Here is a 26241-nt window from a genome sequence, read left to right on the forward strand (position 1 = left end):
TCTGCATCTGTGCACAATGGTAGTCCTGAGTCTCCATCTGGAACTCTAATGACTGACAGTAGTGAAAACTGAGCTACTGACACAATGAAGGAAGCCCTAAACATTGCTAGTGATGAGGAACTTCATTGCTGCCCTAAATACCAGCAGCATAATAGGCAGTAGGTAGGTAGGGTAGAGACCGAGGTAAAATGACATTATAAATTAATGCATATATATATTAACTATATATTCTTTAGTTAAACATAGAATTTAGTAGAGGTAGAATGGTTTGTGAGACACAAAATCAAACTTGACATGAAAATATTGCTCTAAAACATTATAGAGGTAAAAGAGGTTGAGAGATAGAGAGGGAGGGGAGGAGGAAGGGAGAGAAGAGAGCTGAATGGTTAAAGATAGAAACAAGATGAAATTATTGTTATTTGAACATCCTTCATCGGTCATGTTATTCACAATTTAGAATGCACTCTCTTAAAATAAATAATCTTTGCTTGTCTCGCTGAGCATGAGACATCTGATGAGAGGTTTGACAGCTTCACATATTCCTGTTTCTGATTCACCAGCTCACTGTCATAAGACCTTACTTATTCAAGCACCAGCCTACACATAGCCACTTGGGAGGAGGTAAGGAGTGAGATCATAGACACAGACTTTCATATAAAATCTATCTTTTGCCATGAAAACAAGAAGGACTTCTTGCAAGCTTTGCTGTTGTTGATTATGATGATGCAGCTCTAAAACTCATATATTCAAGCTCCACATTATAAACGTTAAATCAATACTCTCAAAATACTTAAATTGTAAGAATTATTTATTTCGAGATACGGCACAGGACAGCCGCTTCTGGCCTAAAGAGCTGCACCCACCAGAATCCCACCTATTTAACACTGGCCTAATCACAGGACAACTTACAATGACCATTTGTATGACCAAATGACTAAATGAACTGTGGGAGGAAACCAGAGCATCTGGAGAAAACCCTCATGGTTATGGAGAGAATATACAAACTCCTTACAGGCAGCACTGGAATTGAACTCCAGTTTCAGAACGCCTGGGCTGTAATAGCGTTGTACTATCTGCTATGCTGCTATGGCTCCCCAATTATATTAATGTAATAGAATCATTTTAATATCCAATATTGCAATAATTTATCCTGACTTTACTTCAGGATGCACTGGGATTGACTTTTGCATGGCTATATAAACACATGCAAACTATCTTACTGGGTAGCAGATTAAATAAGGTGGTGAACAATTTAGCCTCCCATGCTGTTTCACTTCTATCCCCAGGGTATGTAATTTGGAAGCTATCCTCTTTCTCAGTTAGTTACTTGATTTCTTTCAGACCCTCAATAAGTAATTTACAGTTGGAAACACAGAATACTGCAAATGCTGGAATCTGGAGCAAAAAAATTTGTTGGAGGAAGTGAAGAGGAACTGCTGGAGGAACTTGCACTTATTTGATGTACTTGATGTATTGAAAACTAGTTCCGCTGAATTAATAGCTGGGAGCATATACGTGATCCAAATAAAATAGCATTTCAGAGTATGTTCTCTCTAATCTGTTAACTCCTCCCTAAAAATACCTTAAACTCAGATGTTTTGTCCAGGTACAAAAGGGAAGTGGGATCTAGCTGAGCAGTCATTTTGGAGCTTACATTTTTGGGAATGGCTGTGTTTGAGCTGTAAGTGCTGAGGCTTTGGGAGAGAGGGCTGAGCAGCTAGGAGCAGGTGTTGGAGATCAGGGTAACTACCAGTGTTTTTAATGTCTTTGTTTGTAGGCAGTGCACCAAACTGCAGCTTCTGACCGAAGGAACTGGAACTGTAGCTGGATGTACTTATGATCATCTGGAATGCTGAGGGCATCATAATCAAGAGTTTTAGTGAGGTCTTCAGACCTAAGGTACAGGTTACAGATAGTGACTACCAGCAGAGGTAAGGGGAAGTGAGAGTACAGGACCCCCCAGGGCTATTCCTCTCAGCCGCAAGTCATTTGGATAATGCAGGAGGTAGGATGATGGGTGGGTATGACAACAAGGTACAGCAGCAGCCATCAGACCAGTAACACTGTGGCTCACCAAGGCTCAGTATGGGAGGGTAAAGGCAGGCAGAACAATAGTGATAAGAGACTCAATAGTTAGGTAACAGACAGGAATTTCTGCAGCTGCAAAAGAGATGCCAGGATGGTGTATTGCTTCACGAGTGCTAGAGTCTAAGCTGTCTCAAAGTAGCTGCAGAACATTCTCAAGGAGGAGGGTGAACAGTTAAAGATCGTGCACCTTAGCAACAAAGACTTATGTAGAAAGGGGGAAGTAAGCAATGAGCATATCATTGGTGAATTTGGAATCCTTCTCCATGTTGTCAATGCAGATTGTGGACCTGGTATCCAGGTGTTACCTCATACCAGTCTGAAAGAGACTCATTTATTTTCTATCCTGTTTTCCATGAGCCAAGCAGTTTTCAATTCATTCTAACACTCTTTCTCTGATAATCTGAGTTTTCAATTTAAGTATCAGGTTTCTTCTGATAATTTTGGTATAAGGATCTTGAAGCATTAGGGTATCAGTTTGAAGAGCAGTAAAAATTGCCACTTTATTCTGCAGGTACTTGTGCAAGTACAGAATCAGTATGAATCAAAATAATGAATTCCAAGCTTCATTTTTGGATTAAATGATTAATTTTCTTCTACTTTGCATCTGGGATGTCTATTCAACAGGTGAAAATGTGGCTAGTGGCCTCTTTTGTAATGTCCTGGGGTATCAGCATTTACTAAAGAGTAGGATCTAATGTAATAAAATAGGAGATGCCTATCTATGTGCTACTTTTACATAATCCCCACAAACAACACAAATTTTGACTTGCTTTTCTCTATTTGTTGTCAGTGACAGTGCCCAGCAATGGATCATAGTTTCTGTACACTGCCACTGTCTAACCAAGGAATAAAGGTGAACGGCACCAACAAAATAAGAATTCTCAGCTTGGAGAATAATCCCTACTCTTTTTGAAAAGCAGCATAAAAAGGCTTGGCTATCCACAGTTCTGTTGCAGGTTTCTTCTAAATAATTCAATTAATTCTTGTTGAAATATAAGAATGCAAGAAGGCAGACACTCCATGATCCAGGAACAGCTTCTTCCCCTCTGCCATCCAATTTCTGAATGGACATTGAACCCAATGTCCCAATGTCATTATTTTTTTAATTTCTATTTTTGCACTACTTATTTAATTTAACTATTTTATATATACACACACACTTACTGTAATTCACTTTTTTCTATTATTATGTACTGCATTGTACTGCTGCCACAAAGACAAAACACTTCACATCTTGTGTTTGCAATATTAAATCTGATTCTGAAAAATGAGCCAGAAATGATCATTGAAACCTGTTGCAGATTTCAGTGGGAGAACAGATGATATGATCTTAGCTTTAACTCCACTTTACCCTCTGCATCCCATAACCCTTAACTCTAATACAGTCCAAAAAGCTGCCAATATATCCTCTCATGAGCTATCTTACCACATCATATTTATTCCAACCTCTCATTCTTTTAAAGTCCAGCTCATAAAGGCCCAACCTGTTCAACCTTTCCTCAGAGGAACTCCTTCATTCTATGTATCGATATAGAGAATTCTCACTCATCCATCTTGAATGTAATCTAACCCTCTGCTAATAAGGAGACCACAGTTTTACATAGTTCTCCAGTTACATCCTCACCAATGCCCCGCACTATAACACCTGGACTTCACTATTTAAAATCCATCCTCTTTATATCACATGCTTTTATTTCATTTTCTTGCTTATGATCTTGATGTGCATTCCTGCTAACTTTCTGTTTCCTGCAGGGAGCTACCCTTTCATACCATTTTAATTACCTTCATTGAACTTTAAGGCACTACGTGTACGTCTTAATTTCTCAAATTCAAACTAAATGCAATTCTACAATTAGCACCATTTCAATATTCAGCTTTCTTGGGCATCATTATTTCGCAGGACCTCATTTGGGAGAACCATATCTCCTTCATTAACCATCTGGCTCAGCAGAGGATGTACTTCTTGTGATAGTTGGTAAAAATCCCCCTACTCCAGAACATACTGGAGCAATTCTACAATACTATCATAGAAAGCATCCTCACATTAGTCATTATTGTTTCGTTTTGTGCAGCATCCTTTCACAATATATGAAAATGACAGGGAGAGCAGAAAAGTCATTGGATGCTCTGCAGTACTCGTATATGTCTGGGGCAAAGAAGCGGGCAGGAAACATCATTATGGACACTATCCACCCTGCAAAGTACCTTTTCCAAAAATTCCCTACTGGAAAGTGGTATAAAACAAAAATTTCATGACATCTTAATGTTTAATGTGGATAAATGTGAGGTTATCCACTTTGGTGGCAAGAACAGGAAGGCAGATTACTATCTAAATGGAGTCAAGTTAGGAAAAGGGGAAGTACAACGAGATCTAGGTGTTCTTGTACATCAGTCAATGAAAGCAAGCATGCAGGTACAGCAGGCAGTGAAGAAAACTAATGGCATGCTGGCTTTTATAACAAGAGGAATTGAGTATAGGAGTAAAGAGGTCCTTCTGCAGCTGTACAGGGCCCTGGTGAGACCCCACCTGGAGTATTGTGTGCAGTTTTGGTCTCCAAATTTGAGGAAGGACATTCTTGCTATTGAGGGAGTGCAGCGTAGATTCACAAGGTTAATTCCCAGAATAGCGGAACTGTCATATGTTGTGTTATGATCCCAGCCCTCTCCTTTGTGAAAATCGCAAGAGCCCTAGTGAAGGGGGGGGGGGGGGGGTCAATGACCCAAGAGAAGAGAGAGATACGTGTGGTGTCCCTCGTTTCACGGCGAGACAAAAGCTGGCGACTGTGGTCATTGTCTCGTGGAGACACCTTTGTGAATTGGGAACTGTACTACGTGTATACCCTCAGGGCAACGTGGGTGGAGAGATGGAGAGAGATTGCATCATCCCAACCTGATTGACATCTGAGACCCCGTGAGTTTAGATAAAAGAGGGGTTGTAAAGACGGCCCCCCCAAACGCACCAGAAGACACACTAGAAATCCTGTGACAGCGTTGAATAGCGACAGCCGGTGGGTGGGGGGGGGGGGGGGGGGGTTCGTGTGCGTCTTTTCCTTGCCTGGGATTGGCGACCTCACCACGAAAGAACGGCTTTAGCTACCGGAGAGGCCACAAGTGAACGGCCACCCCCCAACGAGACTCCGACGGATCGAACTCCTAAAGGTTGGAAAAAACCCGCCGGGTAACTGTTTCATTCAATCTCTATCTCTCTCTCTATAACAAAGTGCACCACCGCGACACCCCAGAAGACGGCAGCTGGTGGAACTGCAGTGAACACAAGAGACTTTTAGATATACAGCGGACAATATATACCTTACCCCTAGACAACGATAGAGCTTATTTCTTATTGATTAGTACTATCCCTGCGCTTTAGATTGAGTATTGACGATGTATGTTATCTGAATGTTTGTATTAACCTTACTTTTGTGCCCCTTTATAAATAAAAACGTTTAAAAATGGTACCATCAGACTTCAGCGGACCTCTCTATCTTTGCTGGTAAGTGATCCAGTTACAGGATACGTAACAACGTGGGGCCTCGTCTCAAGATTTGAAACCAAATTGGGAGGGCAGTGAATTGGGTTTGTAAGTCAAAAAATTTGGATCTGGTACGCGGGTAGCCAGACGGGAAACCAGCAAAGATGGACGTGGATGAATTTATGAAAAACCCGACTGTGGAGGCGCTAGAGGCGGCCACCAAATCAGACTTGTTAAATTTGGCGAAGGGATTGGACCTCACAGAAGTGAGGTCATCCATGAAAAAGCGGGAGGTGCGAGGGGCCATAACTCGGTATTACATTGGGAAGAATGTGTTCGAAGCTGAGGTATTAGAAAATATCCCTGAAAAAGTACCAGCTAGTGGGATGGATCAGCTAGAGTTGGAGAAATTAAGGTTGGAACATGAATTTAAAATAAAGCAGCTGGAAGCAGCTGAGAAGGAGAAAGAACGGGCTGAGAGACAGAAAGAAAGGGCTGAGAAAGAGAAAGAAAGGGCCGACAAACAAAGGGAGCAGGCGTTCCACATAAAGGAGTTAGAGGTGAAATGGGACCAGGAGCTCCAACTAAAGGGGTTAGAGGTGAAAAAAGAGCAGGACCAAGCTGAAAAGCAAAGACAGCATGAAATTCAGCTAAAAGAGCTAGAAGTAGCCGAGAAAGATAAGGAACGAGCCGAAAACGAGAGGGAACGAGCCGAGAACGAGAGGGAATGAGCTGAAAAGCAAAGAGAGTATGAGGAGAAATGAGAACAGAGGGAATATGACTTGGAGATGGAGAAGTTAAAGAAAGAGCGAAGAGATCAAGGGTTAGATCAAGATGAGAGGTTTAATGTTAGTTGGGAGTTGAGGGTAGTACCTCCATTCGAAGAGTCGGATGTTGATAGTTATTTCTTGCTTTTTGAAAAGGTGGCAGTAAATCAGAAGTGGCCCAAAGAGCAGTGGGTGGCGTTGTTACAAAGTGTGTTAAAAGGGAAGGCACAACGAGCATATGCGGCATTGTCCATCGGGGAGGGGGAAGAGGAGAATTATGCCAAAGTAAAGGAGGCCATTCTCCGGAGTTACGAGCTAGTACCTGAAGCTTATAGACAAAGTTTCAGAAATTTACGGAAAGGGTGGAATCAAACGTATACCGAGCTAGCCTATGAAAAGGGTGTGCTCTTGGACCGTTGGTGCACTGCGGAACAGGTGGACGGGGATTATGGGTGTATCAGGGAGTTATTTTTGATTGAGGAATTAAAAGGGTGTGTTCCGGAGGAGATCCGGATGTATTTGAATGAGAAGGCGAATAAGTCCATCTCAGAAATTGCTAGGCTTGTAGATGAATATGCCCTAACCCACAGGACAAAGTTTTCCTCGCAAAAAGGTTACCTGAGAGACTGTGGGAACGACCGATAAAGTCCGCCGGCTGAGGCAGAGGTCCCGCCGGGAGCTAGTGGTAAGGTTGAGGGGGAAAGGCCAGGCAGCCCGAGATTTCCGGGCTTGACCTGTTTTAATTGTGGGAAGGGAGGACATATTGCCTCTAGGTGCTTTGCTCCGAGAAAGGAGCCAGAAAAAGGGAAAGCAGCGGTCCCTATCGGGTGTGCCGTGGTAATCAGTAAATCGACGAGAGAGCCCCGGGTAGACAGAGTATGAGAGGGGTCAGAGACTTGGCTGTCACCCGGAACCGTGTCCGTGAAGGGGGGAGACCCACCCATTCCCGTCCGAATCTGGCGAGACACCGGGGTGGAGCTGTCGTTGATCTACCGTGAGATACTAGATTTCGGTCGGAGAAGGGGAATGGTCGCCGTGAAGGGGATAAGTACAAGAATAGAAATGGTGCCCCTACATCAGGTAATTATGGATTGTGAGCTGGTATCTGGACCAGTCGAAATAGGGGTGCCATCAGAATTCCCGAGAACTGACGCGGATGTCCTCCTCGGAAATGATTTAGCTGGGGGGCAGGTTTGGACAAGGGTGACACGGCTCAAACAGCCTGTGAGGATTGCAGCCCTGCCCCTCGCATCTCCAGTCTGTACCACAGGCGCGAGCATTTGCAGCCTGTCGAGAAAGGCAGCTGAGAAAGCGAGCAGTTTAAATCTGGCCAGTATTAATTTGGCCGAGACGGTCCTACCGACCCTGTACCACGAGGGTTCCGAGGGTGGTAAACCGAAGAGTAGTAAAGTGAAAGGGGTTAAGGGAGAGGAGCTAGATCTGCCCTTAGTGAAGAGAAAGGTCCTACAGGTAGGAAATAAAGATGAGAAACGGAAAAAGCTGTTAAAAGGTCCAGAGTTGGACATGGATGATCTGTTGGGGGTGGCAGCCCTGTTTGAAGAAGTTGAGAGTTATCAAGGTGTTCCCGATAATGAGATGAAGTCAGTCCTAGATTAAAAGGATGCCATTACCTTGGAGAGGTCTGCTGGGTTGGCAGACGAGGTTGTTTCAGCCCGCGGGGTTGAGTTTACTCCGGAAGGGAGTTGCCCAGAGAGGAACTGGGAGGATCGGGGAATTTAGAATTTGAAAAGGGTACGGGTATTGAAAGCCTGGAAGAGGCAGATGTCCCGTTTGAGTGTGTCCAAGATATGGATGCACGTGGTACTGAACCTAGTAATGGAGCTCAGAAAAAGTCTGAGGTATTTGATTCAGTTGAAAAGGAATGCAGTCCCTGTGGGTCAGATGGACTGGGTTCAGTGAAGACAGGGTTAACCCTGGTAATTGGGGGAAGGGAGGGTTCCCAGGTGTTGGTACACGAAGGGGTGGTGAACCTTAAAGTGGAACTCGACCATGGGGGGATAAACATTATTATTGAAGGGAACGGGAAGTTTGTAGTTCCCAACTCGAATGAAGAAAATTTAAAGTTTAGATTGGTGTCAGAAGAAGCAACCAAGCTACAGAAACGAGGGCTTGGTAATGAGGTGCCTGTGCATCGATTACAGGTTGATTTGGAATGTAAAGGTGCCCCACACGCTGTTGTTATTCAAGAGAGCGCTGTGAAAAAGCCAAAATTTAAATGCGGCCTGAGGGAAAGGTTCGAACTGAAACTCATCAGCCTGCATGGTCTTGACAAAAGGGTTAGCTACCTGTGTAACATTAAAGAATTGGGTGGAAATTCACACGATGATTTAAGTTTGGGACACGGTGTTGAGAGAATAACCCTTATGGAACGGAAAGGCGGGACAGTACCTCGCCAAATTACCCAGGTCCCCCACGTAGGAACTCACCGGAAAAGAGGTGACGGCTAATGGGGGCGCCATTTTAAAATAGAAAAACCGGCTGTACGGGATTTTGACAAAGCATGTGAATAACAAAGACAACCCCCTTGGAACCCTACCTGTTGAAATCTGATGCTACCAGCCTTTAGTCAGGGACAAGATGTTACCATATTAAAGGAAGTGCCACTGTAATCGTTAACTTTTTAGACGCTGAAAAATGTATGACGGTACAGCTCTGTAGTTAAAAGAAAAGCTTTTGTACTATGTTAAATCCTAAAACCCTGTAAGACTCTGTACCATTCCATTTTAACCGCTGGTAAAAACGTTTTTAAGAGGGGAGGTGTTATGATCCCAGCCCTCTCCTTTGTGAGAATCGCAAGAGCCCTAGTGAAGGGGGGGGTCAATGACCCAAGAGAAGAGAGAGATACGTGCGGTGTCCCTCGTTTCACGGCGAGGCAAAGCTGGCGACTGTGGTCATTGTCTCGTGGAGACACCTTTGTGAATTGGGAACTGTACTACGTGTATACCCTCAGGGCAATGTGGGTGGAGAGACGGAGAGAGATTGCATCATCCCAACCTGATTGACATCTGAGACCCCGTGAGTTCAGATAAAAGAGGGGTTGTAAAGACGGCCCCCCCAGATGCACCAGAAGACACGCTAGAAATCCTGTGACAGTGTTGAATAGCGACAGCCGGTTGGGGGGGGGGGGTTCATGTGCGTCTTTTCCTTGCCTGGGATTGGCGACCTCACCACGAAAGAACGGCTTTAGCTACCGGAGAGGCCACAAGTGAACGGCCACCCCCCAACGAGACTCCGACGGATTGAACGCCTAAAGGTTGGAAAAAACCCGCCGGGTAACTGTTTCATTCAATCTCTATCTCTCTCTCTATAACAAAGTGCACCACCGCGACACCCCAGAAGACGGCAGCTGGTGGAACTGCAGTGAACGCAAGAGTCTTTTAGATATACATCAGACAATATATACCTTACCCCTAGACAACGATAGAGCTTATTTCTTATTGATTAGTACTATCCCTGCACTTTAGATTGAGTATTGACGACGTATGTTATCTGAATGTTTGTATTAACCTTACTTTTGTGCCCCTTTATAAATAAAAACGTTTAAAAATGGTACCATCAGACTTCAGCGGACCTCTCTATCTTTGCTGGTAAGTGATCCAGTTACGGGATACATAACAGTTGAAAGATTGGAGCGACTGGGCTTGTATACACTGGAATTTAGAAGGATGAGAGGGGATCTGATTGAGACATATAAGATTATTAAGGGATTGGACACACTGGAGGCAGGAAGCATGTTCCCACTGATGGGTGAGTCCAGAATTAGAGGCCACAGTTTAAGAATAAGGGGTAGGCCATTTAGAACAGAGATGTTGAAAAACTTTTTGACCCAGAAAGTGGTGGATATGTGGAATGCTCTGCCCCAGAAGGCAGTGGAGGCCAAGTCTCTGGATGCATTCAAGAGAGAGTTAGATAGAGCTCTTATAGATAGTGGGGTCAAGGGATATGGGGAGAGGGCAGGAATGGGGTACTGATTGTGTACAATTAGCCTTGATCACAGTGAATGGCGGTGCTGGCTAGAAGGGCCGAATGGCCTACTTCTGCACCTACTGTCTATTGTCTATTATCTTAGAAGTTTCATCTTCCAGACATTTAATCTGATCAATCATTTTAGTTAGCACCCCCCCCCCACTAACTTCAATCTATTACCTCTTTCACTGGAATGCACTTAAAACATTTTAAAATCACTTTTTAAAATATTATGTACTTTTTATTCCAATGTGGTGAACTACATATACCTGTCTGGACACGCCCCCTGATGACTGCTCCTGTGGCTCCTCCCACAGACCCCTGTATAAAGGTGATGGAGGTCTGAGCCCGGCTCTCAGTCTCCAGGATGTAGTATGGTGGTCACTCACTGCTTGTTCCTTCTTCCAGTCAATAAAAGCCAATACCTCGCTTTTACATCTCAGAGTGAGTTATTGATTTAACCGCTAACTTATTTTTATATAATTCTTTATAATTGTTGAATGTTGTGTTTTGTTGCATCTTGAAGCAACACCACAACTAATTCCTTATACAAGTACAGTATTGTGTATGGTTAATGAAGTTAATCCCTGACCAAATGCCATTTGGAAATCTTGCTAGCTATATCATGAAGACCTAAATTTGTCAAATAAAGGTTTATTTTTAATAATAACATGCTGACTTTCTATGAAGGTATTATGAATTTCTAAATGTACTTCCACTACTTCCATAATAATGAATTGCAGCATTTTCTCTATGACAGAAATCAGACTAACTACCCACTGTTTCCTTTCTCCTGTTGGTCCTTTCTCAAATAGAGGTGATGCATTTTCTAAACTGTTGGCTTCCTGTGTAGTGGTAAGGAATATTTCCAGAATCGAGGGAATTTTGGAACATCATGACAGTGCATTCATTATCACTGCATCTACTTTATATAACAACCCTAGATGCAGGCTGTTATGCACACAGTAAATGTCAGCCATTAGTTTCACTCATTCTTTTTCTCTAGCAATCTTGATAATTTTAAATCCTCTCCTCTTTTTACTTCAAGATTTTCTCATACTAACTGAATCCTGAAATGCTTTAACACATTTTTTCTACCATGAAGACATGAAATATTACACTGAAGTCTTCACCATTTTCATTGTTCTGATTATAATTTCTTTAACTTATCCTCATTATTGTTTATTTTGCTACTCCATTTCTATTTTTACCATATAACCATATAACAATTACAGAACGGAAACAGGCCATCTCGGCCCTTCTAGTCCGTGCCGATGCTTACACTCCCCTAGTCCCACTGGCCCGCACTCAGCCCATAACCCTCCATTCCTTTCCTGTCCATATACCTATCCAATTTTACTTTAAATGACAATACCGAACCTGCCTTGACCACTCTACTGGAAGCTGGCAGAAACACTTATTGTCTGTTTTTAATATTTCATGGTAACTTCTTCTCATGACGTATTCTTTGTTGTTTTCTAAAACTTTCCCAATCTTCTGGCTTACCAATCAGAGTTATACTACACAAAATGGGCCTTAAGCCCTCCAGGTCCATGTCAACCAAGATACCCATTTGCCCAGATTTCTAGTTTCAAGATTCAAGTACACTTATTATCAAAGAATATATAAATTATACACCTTGAGGTTTGTTTGCTTACAGGCAGTTGCAAAGCCTGAAGAACTCAGTTTTTTAAAAAGCAACCATAAAAAGAGGAAAAAAAACACACATTATGCAAATAATAGAAGCAAAACACAGCGTTCCAACCAGATTGAGTCCTTACAAATGCTCCCTGGAGCAGCAGGACTAGGCCCAAGCCTACTCATAATAGCCATCCCAGTTCATCATACTTGCAGGGCAAAAGTGCCACAAACCTCGCCGAAATGACAGCTGCTGGAAAGAGGAATGAACATCGTGAGAAAGAGACCGAAATCAGCCCGACCCTCGCCTTCGGTCCTGACATGCAGGGTTTCCAGTCTACCTGGGCTGGCGTTTTAATTGTCCAAGCACCGGGTAGTGCCTCTCTCTATGACTAGGCCCTGGTGCAGTGACACACCCACACTGCACAGACTGAAACTAATCTCGATCTCATCAAATTGGCTCAGCACTTGCAGCTATCCAACCTTGCATCCGGGTTAGGTGGGCGGGCATTGAAACGCTTTCACATCGACTCCTCTCCAAATCGTTCACCAACTCCTCTCCATGCCGACAGTGATACAAACTCTGTCTGTGACCCTGTCTTGAACACTTTGCCCTTTTGGCCTTGCAATGCACTTGCATGGCCCATCCTTCGAATCAGCTTCACTTCCACTTGCTTCTTCATCATTTGCGGTGATAGCTGACCCCAAATTACTTCAGAAAAGTGTTATCAGTAATGTTTTAGTTGTACTTCTTGCCTTCTGAACTACCAGTGAGCTGTCACACAACTTCAGTAGCAGCATCTTAAACCCGAAGACATTATTTGACCTTTCCTATCCATGTACCTATCCTAGTACCTTTTAAATATTGTTAGTGTACCTGTTCAATCACTTCCTCTAGCTGCTCATTCCATATACTGACCATCCTGTGGGTGAAACAGTTGTTCCTCAAATTCCTATTAAATCTTTCATTTTCCTTATTAAATCAATCATCTTTAGAGCAATATTTTAATTCAATTTAATACTATTCTTAACTTCCATGGTTAATCATTATTGGATCATCCTTCTCAGAGTCTTTAATAATCAATAGAATACATCTTGGTTTAGAATGATAAAATATCTCCTCAAAAGTCTGGGAGTACTTATGTATTGCCTTAAGATTTAACCTATTTTTTCCCAGTCCACTCTATCCAACTCTGCTTTCACACCATTATAATTATCTTTATTGAACTTTAAGGCACTCAGATCTAAATTTCTCACATTCAAACTGAATACTAAATTTTATATTGCCATGGTTACTCTTCCTCAGAAGATTCTTTACTATGAGATTTTGAGACATTAAACATGACCACACTGAAGATATTGTTTCCTCCTTGTTTACTTACACTACAGTTTCATTGTAGCTGCAACAAGATATCCTGCATTCTGCTTTTCTTTTCATTACCTCAATATATTTATGTATGGAACGATCTGTCAGCATGGCAGGCAAACAAAAGCTTTCATTGATCTTGGTACGTGTGACAATAATAAAGAATACTAATACTTGGTTCCACAACATATTGTTCCAAGACATTGCCCCGAAAAATACAATGAACTTGCCATCGGCCATCTAAATACTTTGTTTGTCTAATTTATGGGATTGTTATAACTACTCATGTATAAAGCATTACATTTCTGGAAAACTTAAATAATAGGCCAGTTTTGTTCGAGAGCATGTAGACTATTTCCACCAATTTGCTACCAGCTAAATTGAATCTATATCTTGATTTTGAGATGAGGGATCAACAAAGGGGGCAAGGTTGCAAGGCGAGCACGTGACTTAAATTATCTGAACTTGCAGGTCATCGGGTTGTACTCTAGTGCAGAGACCTGAAAAACATATTCTTTTAATATGAACAGCAAAGTTGTATATATTTAATAACTCTTACTTCAGTAAGTTGATGGAGAAGATCGTGAGAGGCAGGATTTATGAACATTTGGAGAGGCATAATATAATTAGAAATAGTCAGCATAGCTTTGTCAAACGCAGGTTGTGCCTAACGAGCCTGATTGAATTTTTTGAGAATGTGACTAAACACATTGATGAAGGTAGAGCCATAGAAGTAGTGTATATGGATTTCAGCAAGGCATTTGACAAGGTACCTCACATAAGGATTATTGAGAAAGTAAGGAGGCATGGGATCAAAGGGGGCATTGCTTTGTGGATCCAGAACTGGCTTGCTCACAGAAGGCAAAGAGTGGTTGTAGACGGGTCATATTCTGCATTGAGGCCTGTCACCAGTGGTGTGCCTCAGGGATCTGTTCTGGGACCCTTACTCTTCATGAGTTTTATAAATGACCTGAATGAGGAAGTGGAGGGATGGGTTGTAAGTTTGCTGATGACACAAAGGTTGGAGGTGTTGTGGATAGTATGGAGAGCTGTCAGAGATTACAGCGGGACATCGATAGGATGCAAAACTGGGCTGAGAAGTGGCAGATGGAGTTCAACCCAGATAAGTGTGAGGTGGTTCATTTTGGTCGGTCAAATATGATGACAGAATATAGTATTAATGGTAAGACTCTTGGCAATGTGGAGAATCAGAGGGACCTTGTGGTCTGAGTCCATAGGATAGTCAAAGCTGCTTACAGGTTAAGAAAGCATACAGTGCATGGCCTTCATCAATCATGGGATTGAGTTTAGAAGCCGAGAGGTAATGTTGCAGCTATATAGGACTCTGGTCAGACACCACTTGGAGTACTGTGCTCAGTTCTGGTTGCCTCACTATAGGAAGGACGTGGAAAGCATAGAAAGGGTGCAGAGGAGATTTACAAGGATGTTGCCTGGATTGGGGAGCATGCCTTATGAGAATAGGTTGAGTGAACTTGGCCTTTTCTCCTTGGAGCGGTGGAGAATGAGAGGGGATCTGTATAAGATGATGAGAGGCATTAATCGTGTGGATAGTCAGAGGATTTTTCCCAGGGCTGAAATGGCTAGCATGAGAGGGCACAGTTCTAAGGTTCTTGGAAGTAGGTACAGAGGAGATGTCAGGGTTAAGTTTTTTTTATGCAGAGAGTGGTGAGTGTGTGGAATGAGCTGCCAGTGACTGTGGTGGAGGTGGATTCAATAGGGTCCTTTAAGAGACTCCTGGACAGGTACATGGATCTCAGAAAAATAGAGGGCTATGGGTAAAGCCTAGGTAATTTCTAAGATAGGGACATGTTCGGCACAGCTTTGTGGGCTGAAGGGTCTGTATTGTGCTGAAGGTTTTCTATGTTTCTATGTTTTTACTAAAAGTAATCTGTAATGTGGATCTGTAAATGACCCACTGGTTATCTGCCAAAACATTAGAAATGTTTTGTATAATATGTACCAGAAATTTCTAATTTAATCCCAAATAGATAAATTGAAATCTACCATTGGATAATTTTCCTAAGCCATTTCTAGTAGGATGTTGATTATGCAATTTTCTAAAATTGACTATTTTTATGAAGAGCTACATTTTAGGTACTGTATGTGACAGATATAACGATTAAAACATGATTTTGGATTAATGTAATTTGAATAATTAGGAGAATTTTCTTTTAACAATTTAAAAAATGTGGTGCATGACACATGATAAACATTTCTTTGCATATGATAAAAGACTCAAAACATTGCTTTGAAAGCTTCAAAAGAAAAGAGCAAATATTTTCATCAGTCCATAAATGTACTCATTAAATCAGCTTTCTACCTTTCTGTACAGGAGGGTTGGAAGAAGCCCTGATGGTTCCAATAAGTTTTTATTTCCTCTCCTGGTATCGACATAGATGGGTACAGGTTTCTTCGGCACTGACATCTTGACTTCAGCTATATTGGCTTCAATAAAATTTTTTTTGGTCTGGAGTCCCATAAGTGGCTTTTCAGATGGAATCGAGGTTTTTATTCCATCCACAGGGACTTTATAAGGTTTTTCTGTGGAATTAAACATATTAATTTCTTGAGATACTTTTTAATGAAGAATTCCTTGTTACTACATCACTCTGTTGTGCAATCCAGAATGAAACAATGGGTTCTTCCTTCTACTTGCTAACTGAAACTGATAGCCATGGAAAATATTCTATGCTCCTGTATCCCAAACAGGGGCAATGATATGAGCACCAAGCTTGCAATTTTTCATCCTCTGAAATGAATGCACAGAAACCACTGATTTGGCATTCCTAATTTTTCATAAGCTCTGCTCAATCAGTTCTTTGATAAATCAGGATTGTAGCTAAACTTGCATTAAATAACACAAAGTTTACAGGATGAGTTGTTACCAGTCTTTCCTCTCACAATAGATGGGGCTCACTAGATCTCCCTCTCCTCCTGGAGAAAAGAGACGAGAAATTGTATTTGAAAGCTTGCACTATAAAAGCTATGTGCATTCTTCATGATGCAAAGAAGGCCAGAAAGAGATTTTGCTAATGAATGAAAATTCATGGCAGTTCTAGACAGGGCAAATAGTGAGAAGCTATTCACTATTAACAGATAGTTGTAGGACTATGATGCAGATTTATAGTGAAAGGTGAAAGATAGAAGGGGGTTGTGAGGAAAAATTTCTTCTGTAAAGACTGATGTTGTTCTGGAACAACATCTAGCTCTAGCTCGGGGGAAACGTACTAAGCAAAATAATAGGGCTAAAGGCCAAGAAGTACTCTGAACCTCATGGTCTACAACCAAGGACCTTAATAATTGACTGTAAAACTGGCAAATGCATTGTTTGTAACATACCAAAATCCTTTGGATTCTAGAGGGGTCCTAGGGGAATAGAAAATCACAAATATATTTGGAAACTGTAGGCTAGTTAGATTAATTGTGTGTAATTCCTCCAAGTCTTTAAATTTTAATTTAGTCTAACATGGTCTTGTATCTCATCAAAGGCTCCCTGAAAGTCCAACCAACACTATAACATCTGGTTCATACTATTCTATCCCACCAATTACAATCTCTAAAGGTTCACACATTTGTCAAACATGATTTCCCATTTATAATTCCATGTTCAGCCTGACCAAATTTATTTATATTAACAGTTATGAATTATGAATTCCAGGATTGTCCTTACCATTGATGCCAGGCTAATTGGTTAAGAGCTTTTCACCTCACTTCTTTCTTAACTACTGGAGTTACATTCACTGCTTTCCATTGTATGGAACTGTTCTGAAATTGTTACAATTTTGGATGATATCAGCCAGTAGTCTTGCATATCCAGAGCCACCTCCTTTAAAACATCAGGCCCTTCATTGAATACAAGGCTCAGATGAAACTTAATTCTATGAGTGTCTCACAAATATTTGTTTATCTTCATGGAAAGCACACAAAACTGTATTGGCTTGTATAAATGATGCTCAAGTTTCAGAAAAGCACAGTTGAAACAATCTTCTATGTCAAAATGATTTAATTTTTCAAAAAAGGAACTGTGTAGAAGTATGTATTGAATGTCATATTGAAGCTAGTATACCTTTATTTTACTTGCTACATTTTAAAATTACAAATTATAAAATGTTTCATTCTATTTTACAGATGCTTACTTTCTGGTAGCTTTTGTTCCTTGGAATGCTTCAACAGATGATGCTTTGGGCAAGGAGGCTCAACCTTAGGTAAACCCATTGTTTTGTGTGAAGTCTTCTTACTATTCCATTCATCTTGTACCATTTTCCGTTGTTTTGAAAGATACCTAAAAACATAAAACTTGTAAAGCACTTTTGAGTCAAGGCAGATGAACAAAGAAACTAGCTATTATTTTGGTACAAGAACTATTTACATATTTTCTAAAAGAGTTACAGGTTGCTTTCCTATGTCCGATGTTCTTGAAATGATGAAGCTGCATGTCGGTGCAGAGAATAGAATTATTTCTGAATATTTCATTTTCATAGCCCTCTTCATACAGCATCAGATGTTATAAAAGAGAAAGTTGTCCACTTTTAGCACCACATCCACCACTGAAGCACCCTTGATGTGGTATCCCATCTGCAGCATCTACATGAAATGTTGCTGTAGAAAAACAGCATCCATCGTCAAAGATCCTCACCACCCAGACCACGCTCTTTTCTCACTGCTGTCATCAGGTAGAAGGTATAAGTGCCTCAGGACTCACACCACCAAGTTCAAGAACAGTTACTACCCCTCAACCATCAGGCTCTTGAACAAAAGAGGATAACTACACTCATTCTACTGTTGGTGTTCCCACAGCCAATGATTTCACTTTAAGGACTCTTTACCTTAATCTTTCATACATTTGCATAATTCGTTGTCCAATGATTCTGCTTGAAGAGATTGTTCTATAGATTTGCTAAGCTTGCCCGCAGACAAAGAATATCAGGGTTGTATGTTGTAACGTGTATGTACTCTGATAATAAATTTTACTTTGAATGTTCAACTTTGAAGATGCATTGTAGACACTTTTAATATGAGCTTCCAAACTTCGTCATCCAGCTTTCTGGAGAAAGGGCAGCAAATGTGTGATATCACCATCTCCCTCCAAGACCATGACCAATGGGGGGCCCAGTTCCCCTCCAAGTCATACTCCATCCTAACCTGGAAATTATTTCCAACTTGCAGCATTGTTGAATCAAAATCTTGCAAATCCAACTTAACAAAACACTGCAGGACCAGCTTTATCATAAACACTGCAGCTTTTCAAGGGGGCAGCTCAGCACCAGCTTCTCATGGGCAGTTCAGAATGGATAATAATACAGTAGATTCTGGTTAATTGGAACACATTGAGACCACTACATTTTGGCCCAGTTAGCTGAAATTTTGTGTAAATAGTTAAAAAGGTATAAAAAATACAAACTGGGTCAGAAATTATGTATTTAAATGAAATACCGAACAAATTAGAACACTACCAGCACTACAAAAAGTAATATAAAACTGTATTAATTCCTAATAGTTATCGACAGAGAAATTCATCCAGTGTTTGATGGAGTGTTAGTAACATACACAAAGTTTTGATGGCCTGTTCTTTTGGCTGTAAATGAACAAAACCAGTGCAAAGACCTAGTGCAGATAATGGACTGACTACCTAAATGCTTTAAACAACTGAATCCTCCAAATCTTCACTTCCATTGTAAAATTCAAGGTGATTGTTGATACCTTCAAATTCTTGGTAGTTCCTAACTTGCTGAAGAAGTGAAAGCATTTCATTTTTACTCCCAGCCATTTCCGACATCTCCGAGCCTGAATACTTGAAACTGCAGTGAGCAAAACAGCTCTGAATTGTCTTACTGCTTATTTCTTGCCAACTATCAGTGACAAAAATCACTGCTTTTTGAATAGAAACCCACGCAACTGGTGCTACTTAAAGACTGCAATACAAGTGCATGCCACTGACGCTTGTTAGAAACTGTTTGGCAACAGTCTCCTGTCCAAATTAAGTGGCATTGTGTCTCAGATAAGTGAAGGGAATCTTGGCTGTTTTATCGATTAGTTTTTGTTCTTTGAGAGTTCTCCCAAATAAGTGGCTGTCCCAATTAGCTGATAGCCCAATTAACCAGAATCCACTGTATTGGCCTTGTCACTAAGATGCATATTCCATTAAATTAAACAGGATTAGGTACTCCTTAGAAAATTTTAAAAAATTATGAAGCCATTTCCAAACTGTTCTGATACTTAGCTGCTGTCAATTCCAGTCTAAGAAAATTATGTACCAATTGTTCTGAGAAATCTTTTGTTTCTGAAGAACTGAAACATTGGGTCTTCTAAAAGAATTTGGTGCACAAAAGATAGATACCAGCCTGATCAATCTGTACCAGCAAATTCTGGATCCATATTCTAGAAGCTATTTGCATGTATCTATAGCTAGAGATGCACAATCTTCCTCAGATGAAAGATGTAGTAATCTGCAGAGGATTCAATATGCCACCAAAGCTATGAAAGGATATGTCGAATGTTCCATCAACTTCACTGATGCTATTAAGAAAAGTAACTGCTGAAATTGTTAGCACTTGCTCCAATATACAAGTAACATGCAGCAAAGTTAGGGATGGAAAGTGCACTGGAGACTCGCTGACTATCACAAGGTTACAATAGTACCTAGGTTTAATTAGGTAGAGGTTTATGGTGAAATGGGGAAAGTTTAAACGAGATGTGCAAGGTAGTTGAAGTTAGGGGAGGTAATTGAAGTAGATGCAATAGCAACATATAAGAAACAGTTAAACAAACACTTGGACAGGTAAGGAACAGAGAAATACAGCCCATGTGCAGGCCGATTAAAATACTTTAATTTAGCATCATGGTCAGCACAGGCACATAGGGCTAAAGAGCCTGCTCCTTCCTATTCATGATGGTTGAGACTTGAAGTCACAAGAGAATGAATATTCTAGGATCTTAGCAAAACAAGCTGCTGGAGGAACTCATTGGGTCAGACAGCATCTTTGGAAGCAAAGGTCTAGCCAACAATTCATGTCTAGACCCTGTATTAGGAGAAGTATAAAGGGCAGACAGTCAGTGAAAAGAAGTTCAGGAGCTGGGTGAGACAGGATTTGGTAAGTGATAGATGGATCCAGGTGGCATGGAGTTGATAAACAGATGGGGGTCAGGAGATGACAGCAACAGAGGTTGGGAGATGATTTATGTGTGATAAATGGTGCAAGTTATGGAATCTGATGTAAAAGGAAGGTAATGGGGTGTTGAGTTGATTTAGTATGTGGGTGCCAAGCAGATGGAATGAGGTGAGGGAAGGCAAAGGAATTATTGAAAGCAGGGTGGGAGAATATATGTGAAAGTGGTGGGTTGAAAAGAAAGAGGTGTGCAAGAAGCCAAACACAAACAGTGTTTCAAATTCAACAATTTCAGGTAACCTGCATCCTTTTTGTTCTTTTCTCTCCCCTTCTGGTCCTACTGTATATTTCCTTCTTTCCAAGGATTAGCCCCTCCTACACTCCACAGTCCCTAGTTAGTTAGAGCTTTATTGTCATTGCCGAGGACAATGAGATTACAGTGCTACTCCATTCCACAAAAAAAAAATACTAGCAATTCATTCACTAAAAACGCAATGACTAAATCTAAAATAACATCTGAGTTACTTAGACTGACATCCAAGTTACAAATGTATTAAAAACAAGCAACTCTAAAATGGGGCATTGACCAGTTGCATGATGGTGGGGGAGCAGTTTTTCAGATCTGGAAGTCCGTGCTGAGATGTTTCTGTATCTCCTGCCAGATGGTGGGAGATTGAACAGGTGATTACTGGGGTGGGATGAGTCCATCACAATTTTTTTTGTGAGCCTGCTATAGACATCGTAAGTTGCAGATGGCTTCCATATCTGGTGGTTATGTCACAATGCTGTTCCGTGCAGTTCTGATCACTTGATGAAGAACTTTTTGGTCAATCCTATTGCAGCTTGTGTACCTGATGCACCATCAATAACTCACTCTGAGACGTAAGAAGCGAGATATCAGCTTTTATTGACTGGAAGAATGAACAACACTACATCCTGGAGAATGAGGCCGGGCACAGGCCTCAATCGCCTTTATACAGGGGTCTGTGGGAGGAGCCACAGGAGCAGTCCAGACAGGTATATGTAGTTCACCACAGTACCATCGTGGCATTTATTTACTTATTGAACAGTGCAAAATAGGCCCCTCTGGTCCTCCGAGCTGCGGCGCCCAGCAACCCTAGCCTAATCACAGGACAATTTACAATGAACAATTAACCTACTAACCCATAGGTCTTTGGAATGTGGGAGCACCAGGAGGATACCCACGCAGTCGTGTAGAGAACATACAAATTCCTTACAGGTGGTGCTGGAATTACCTTTTTACAAAATTGTTGAGACTTCTTTGGACATAATAGCAATTCACAATTTTCTCCACCATGTAGCATCATCAAGTTGCATTCCAATCCAGTCTGACTGGACACGTTATAAGCACAACTTGGAGATTTTTGATATTAATCGCCTTCCCATCTTTTACCTCTATGATCACGCTCACCCTCCACTTCCATCCAACTCTCTCATTCACACCACCACATCCTCACTTGGTACGTCCTTCTCTCTGAGCCACCCGGAATATGGATAACACTCACTTGAGCCGGCGACGGGGTGGCTCTTCGGGACGGGGCAATAGGTTGTAAATGCACTCGCTCGAAACTGGCTCGTCCATGCTGGTACGAGGTACCCTGTTTAGTGAGTGGACACAGACCGAACGCGTTACCCTAGAGACCGTTACTAACAACAAACCGCTTCCATGGAGCGTCACTTCCGTTCTGGAGACGCGAGGTACGTGATTGGTTAATGCAAGTCCCGGCATGAGTTGACGCAGAGTTTGACAACCAGCAGAATGGTTGAGAGGAACAAAAGCTCAAAATATTGTGAAGCATCTACACTACATTTCATGAATGATGTTAATATTCTTAGGAACCTGCCAATGATCAGAAAGACCTGTGTGATGCTCTTATTACCTTGGGAGAGGTTAAGGCTGCCATTTCAAACTAAAAATAATAAGTCGCCGGTGTGGACGGTCTGACTGCCGAATTTTATAAGATGTTTTCTGACACCCTAGCTCCCTTTTTAGTAAAATTGTTTTTAGAATGTATTGATAAAGAATTTCTTCCCACTTCTTTAACACAGGGCCTTATTACTTTAATTCCTAAACCAAGAAAAGATAAATTATTTATCGATAATTGGCGTCCTATTTGCCTTCTCATTAGTGATTATAAAATTCTGGCCCAAATCTTTGCTAACAGAATGAAGGTAGTTTTACCATTTATTGTTGATGAAACACAGGTTTCATGGAGGGTCGTTATATCTCTAATAATGTCAGATTAGTTTCAGATCTTACTGATTATTCTCATCTTGTTCAAAATGATAGTTTTATACTATTTTTAGATTTCTACAAAGCTTTTGATACTATTGAGCATCAGTTTAGCTTCTTTGCCTTGGTAAATTTGGATTTGGTCCATTATTTTGTAAGGCTGTTAAGGCTTTGTATACAAACACTAATAGTTCTATGAAGTTGAAGTCAGGGACTTCACCAAGGTTTGATGTGAATAGTGGGATGAGACAAGGTTGTCCTATCTCACCTTATTTATTCCTTTTATGTGCTCAGTTGCTCACCTATTCCATCAAGTCTAGTCCTCTAAAAGGCATTTCCTGTGCAAATTCCAATTTTCTGATTAGTCAGGTTGCAGATGATACGACTCTTTTCTTAAATGATGTTTCGGAAATCTCACACACGAGGAGATCTGCAGATGCTGGAAATTCAAGCAACATACACAAAATGCTGGCGGAATGCAGCAGACCAGACAGCATCTATAGGGAGAAGCACTGTCGATGTTTCGGGCCGAGACCCTTCGTCCGGACTAACCGAAAGGAAAGATAGTAAGAGATTTGAAAGTAGGAGGGGGAGGGGAAAATTTTGTGTGTTTCGGAAATCTCATTGGCTTTAAACTGTATTTCTGTTTTTTCCAAAGCCTCAGGTCTCTGTCTAAATATTCACAAATGTGAATTGTTTCCTCTTAAAGGTTGTACTCAATCTATAATGAATAATATTCCAGTAAAAGACAAATTTACATATTTGGGGATAAGTGTTATTAAAAATGAATACTTAAGGTGTGTGGATAATTTTCAACCTCTTATACACAAAACCAAAAAAAGATTAAACCAGTGGCTTCAAAGGGACTTATCTTTGAAAGGCCGGGTTTTGCTTTGTAAAGCAGAAGGTCTTTCCAGGATTATATATATGGCTCTCCCATTATATGTTGATAAAAAATCTGTAAATTGATAGACACCATGTTGTTCAACTTTTTATGGAAAAACAAAGTTCATTATATAAAAAATCTGCTGTCATGAATAATATGACAAGGGGTGTCTAAATTTTCTTGATTTTGACAGTCTTAATAATACTTTTAAATTAATCAGATTAAACAATTTTTACATAATCCTACTTCTATATGGAATTGTATTCCTTCTTTTGTCTTTTCCCAGGTTGGTGGATTGAAATTTTTTCTTTTATGTAATTACAAAATAGACAAGGTTCCTCTCCGTTTATCTCAGTTTCATAAACAGATGCTTTTATCTTGGTCTTTGATTTACAAACACAATTTTTCTGCACATAGTTACTTTATCTGAAATAACCACAACATAACTTATAAGAATAAATCTTTGTTTTATAAAGATTGGTTTGATAGTAATATTTTGTTAGTTAAACAGTTATTTAATTCAAGCGGGACTTTATTGAGTTATACTGAGTTTTTATCCACCTTTGAAGTTCCTGTGACTCCAAAAGAATTTGCTTTTGTTATGGATGCAATTCCCTCTGGTGTAATTATGTTATTTAGAAATACATCATATTTGGTAGTTGAATTACCCAACTTTGATCCACCCAGTACAGCTGTAGGAAGGATTTGTTTTCCTCTAGCTTTTTAAAAAAAGGTTTGTTTCAAAAAGACTTTACTTCTATTCCTACTGCTGTTAGTTTTTGGAATAGTCACTTGGGGAATCTGAGGTGGAGGAGTATTTGGGGCTTATTTAATACATTTTTATTGAGGAATAAAATTAAAGAAATTTCATTTAAAATTATACATAGATAATATCCAACCAATGTTTATTTGACAAGGTTTAATTCTGATGTTGAAACTAACTGTTCTTTTTGTGGTTTATAATCCAGAGGATTTATTTCATCTGTTTTGAGATTGTGAATATGTTAAAACATTTTGGATTGATGATTGTCAATTTATAGATCAATATATTAATGTGGATTTTACTTCTTGTTTTGAAAATGTCTTTTTTGGGTTTACTAATAATATCAAATCTCATAGGGATCATTTCTTTATCATAAATCTTTTGTTAATTTACAGCAAATTTTATATCCATAAATGCAAATACAGCAATAAGAAACCTTCATTTATATTTTTTACATCAGACTTCACACTGTACGTTAATACTCTGAAAACTTCCCATAACCAGAAAGCTGTAAAGACTGTTCAAATCTGTCAACGTTTCAGGTTATTGCTGTAAATGTTTCTGTTTTGTGACTCCTTTTAGATATAGTTCCTTCTGTCCAGCAGTATTTAGAGTGGATTTTCTTGTTTATTTGTATATTTAAAGTTAATAGTTATATATTTGTTGCTGCTTATGTGTGATTCCCTGGCTTTGTTAGCATATGTTTAGTGTTTCTGTTTTTGTTTGTGTTCAATAAAAATAAAAAAAAGTTAAAAAAGAGAGGAACATGTAGGAATAGCATAAGAGAATACTAAAGGTAGGACATTAGAGTCATAATGCAGAACAATGAAGAATTAGGGACAGAATAATAAAAAATCGCTTAACAAGGAGTGTAGTATACGGTGACAATGTGAGATAAGAGCGAGAGTAATATAAGATAGAATCCAAGATTGTTTAATGTCATTGCCTGTACAAAGTGTAAAGAAGAATGAAGTAATTGTTACTCCGGATCCGGTACAGCACAAAACCCCAAAAAAGATAAAGAACATAATAATACTAATAATAAAACAATAAATATAAATACATGAGGCAGTTTATACATAGATTGATTGTATATCCAGAAAATAATGCTAGGCTGTATATAGGTGAATGACAGGAAAAAATAAATTAGTGGCACAGTTGGAGTGTGGATGTAATTTTTGGGGAAATTAACTGTTTTTGAGCCTGGTGGTCCCGGTGTGGATGTGGTAGCTTCCTCTCTGATGGGAGTGGAACAAACAGGGTGGGTGCTAATGATGGTACTGATCTGTATATGTTCCCTTGATGGCGAGTAGGCTGGTGCTGGTGATTCACTGGGCAATTTTGACTATCCATTATAGAGCCTTCCTGCCGACAGCAGTGCAGTTTCTGAACCAAACAGTGATGCTCTGTTGTCCATCTGTAGGATGACATGAATATGAATGTGTAAGACCAGCTCTCTTCAGCCTCCTTTCTAAGTGGAGGCATTAGTGAGCTTTCTTGGCTGTGCAGGATATGTTATGGAGATGTAGGTTGTGGGTGATGTGCGGCAATAGAGTTGAATGCCTCAGTGGAGTTCAGAAGGAGCATTCTGACATAAGTGTTCTTGTTTCTTAGGTGTGTTAGGGTCAGGTGCATGACAGATGACATCTGACAGCAGAGGGGAAGAAGCTGTTTCTGAATCATCTGGTGTGTGCCTTCAGGCTCCTGTACCTCCTTTCAGATGGTAGCAATGAGAAGAGGGAATGTCTTGGGTGAGGGGGTCCTTAATGATGGATGCTGCCTTTTGAAGCATCGTTCCTTGAAGATGTTCTAGATGCCAGGGAGGCTTGTGCCCATAAAGGAGCTGACTGAGTTTACCACTTTCTGCTGCTTATTTCAATCCTGTGCAGAGCC

The 26241-nt window shown here is 40.4% G+C and overlaps 1 protein-coding gene across 1 annotated transcript in view; it reads right to left on the minus strand.

Annotated features, from left to right (window-relative positions):
* The window catches only part of enkur (enkurin, TRPC channel interacting protein), a 33621-nt gene extending 11528 nt beyond the window's left edge, over positions 1-22093 (minus strand). The window contains exons 1-3 of the mRNA XM_073054680.1: positions 21972-22093; positions 17476-17621; positions 15660-15880 (exon numbers count right to left, since the gene is read on the minus strand). Of these exons, the coding sequence (XP_072910781.1) occupies positions 15660-15880; positions 17476-17621; positions 21972-22048 (444 nt within the window). The 5' untranslated portion in view covers positions 22049-22093. The remainder of the gene's footprint in view (positions 1-15659; positions 15881-17475; positions 17622-21971) is intronic.
* Positions 22094-26241: the final 4148 nt, after the last annotated feature.

Source organism: Hemitrygon akajei, chromosome 8 (genome assembly GCF_048418815.1).
Source record: "Hemitrygon akajei chromosome 8, sHemAka1.3, whole genome shotgun sequence".
Classification (NCBI taxonomy): Eukaryota; Metazoa; Chordata; class Chondrichthyes; order Myliobatiformes; family Dasyatidae; genus Hemitrygon; species Hemitrygon akajei.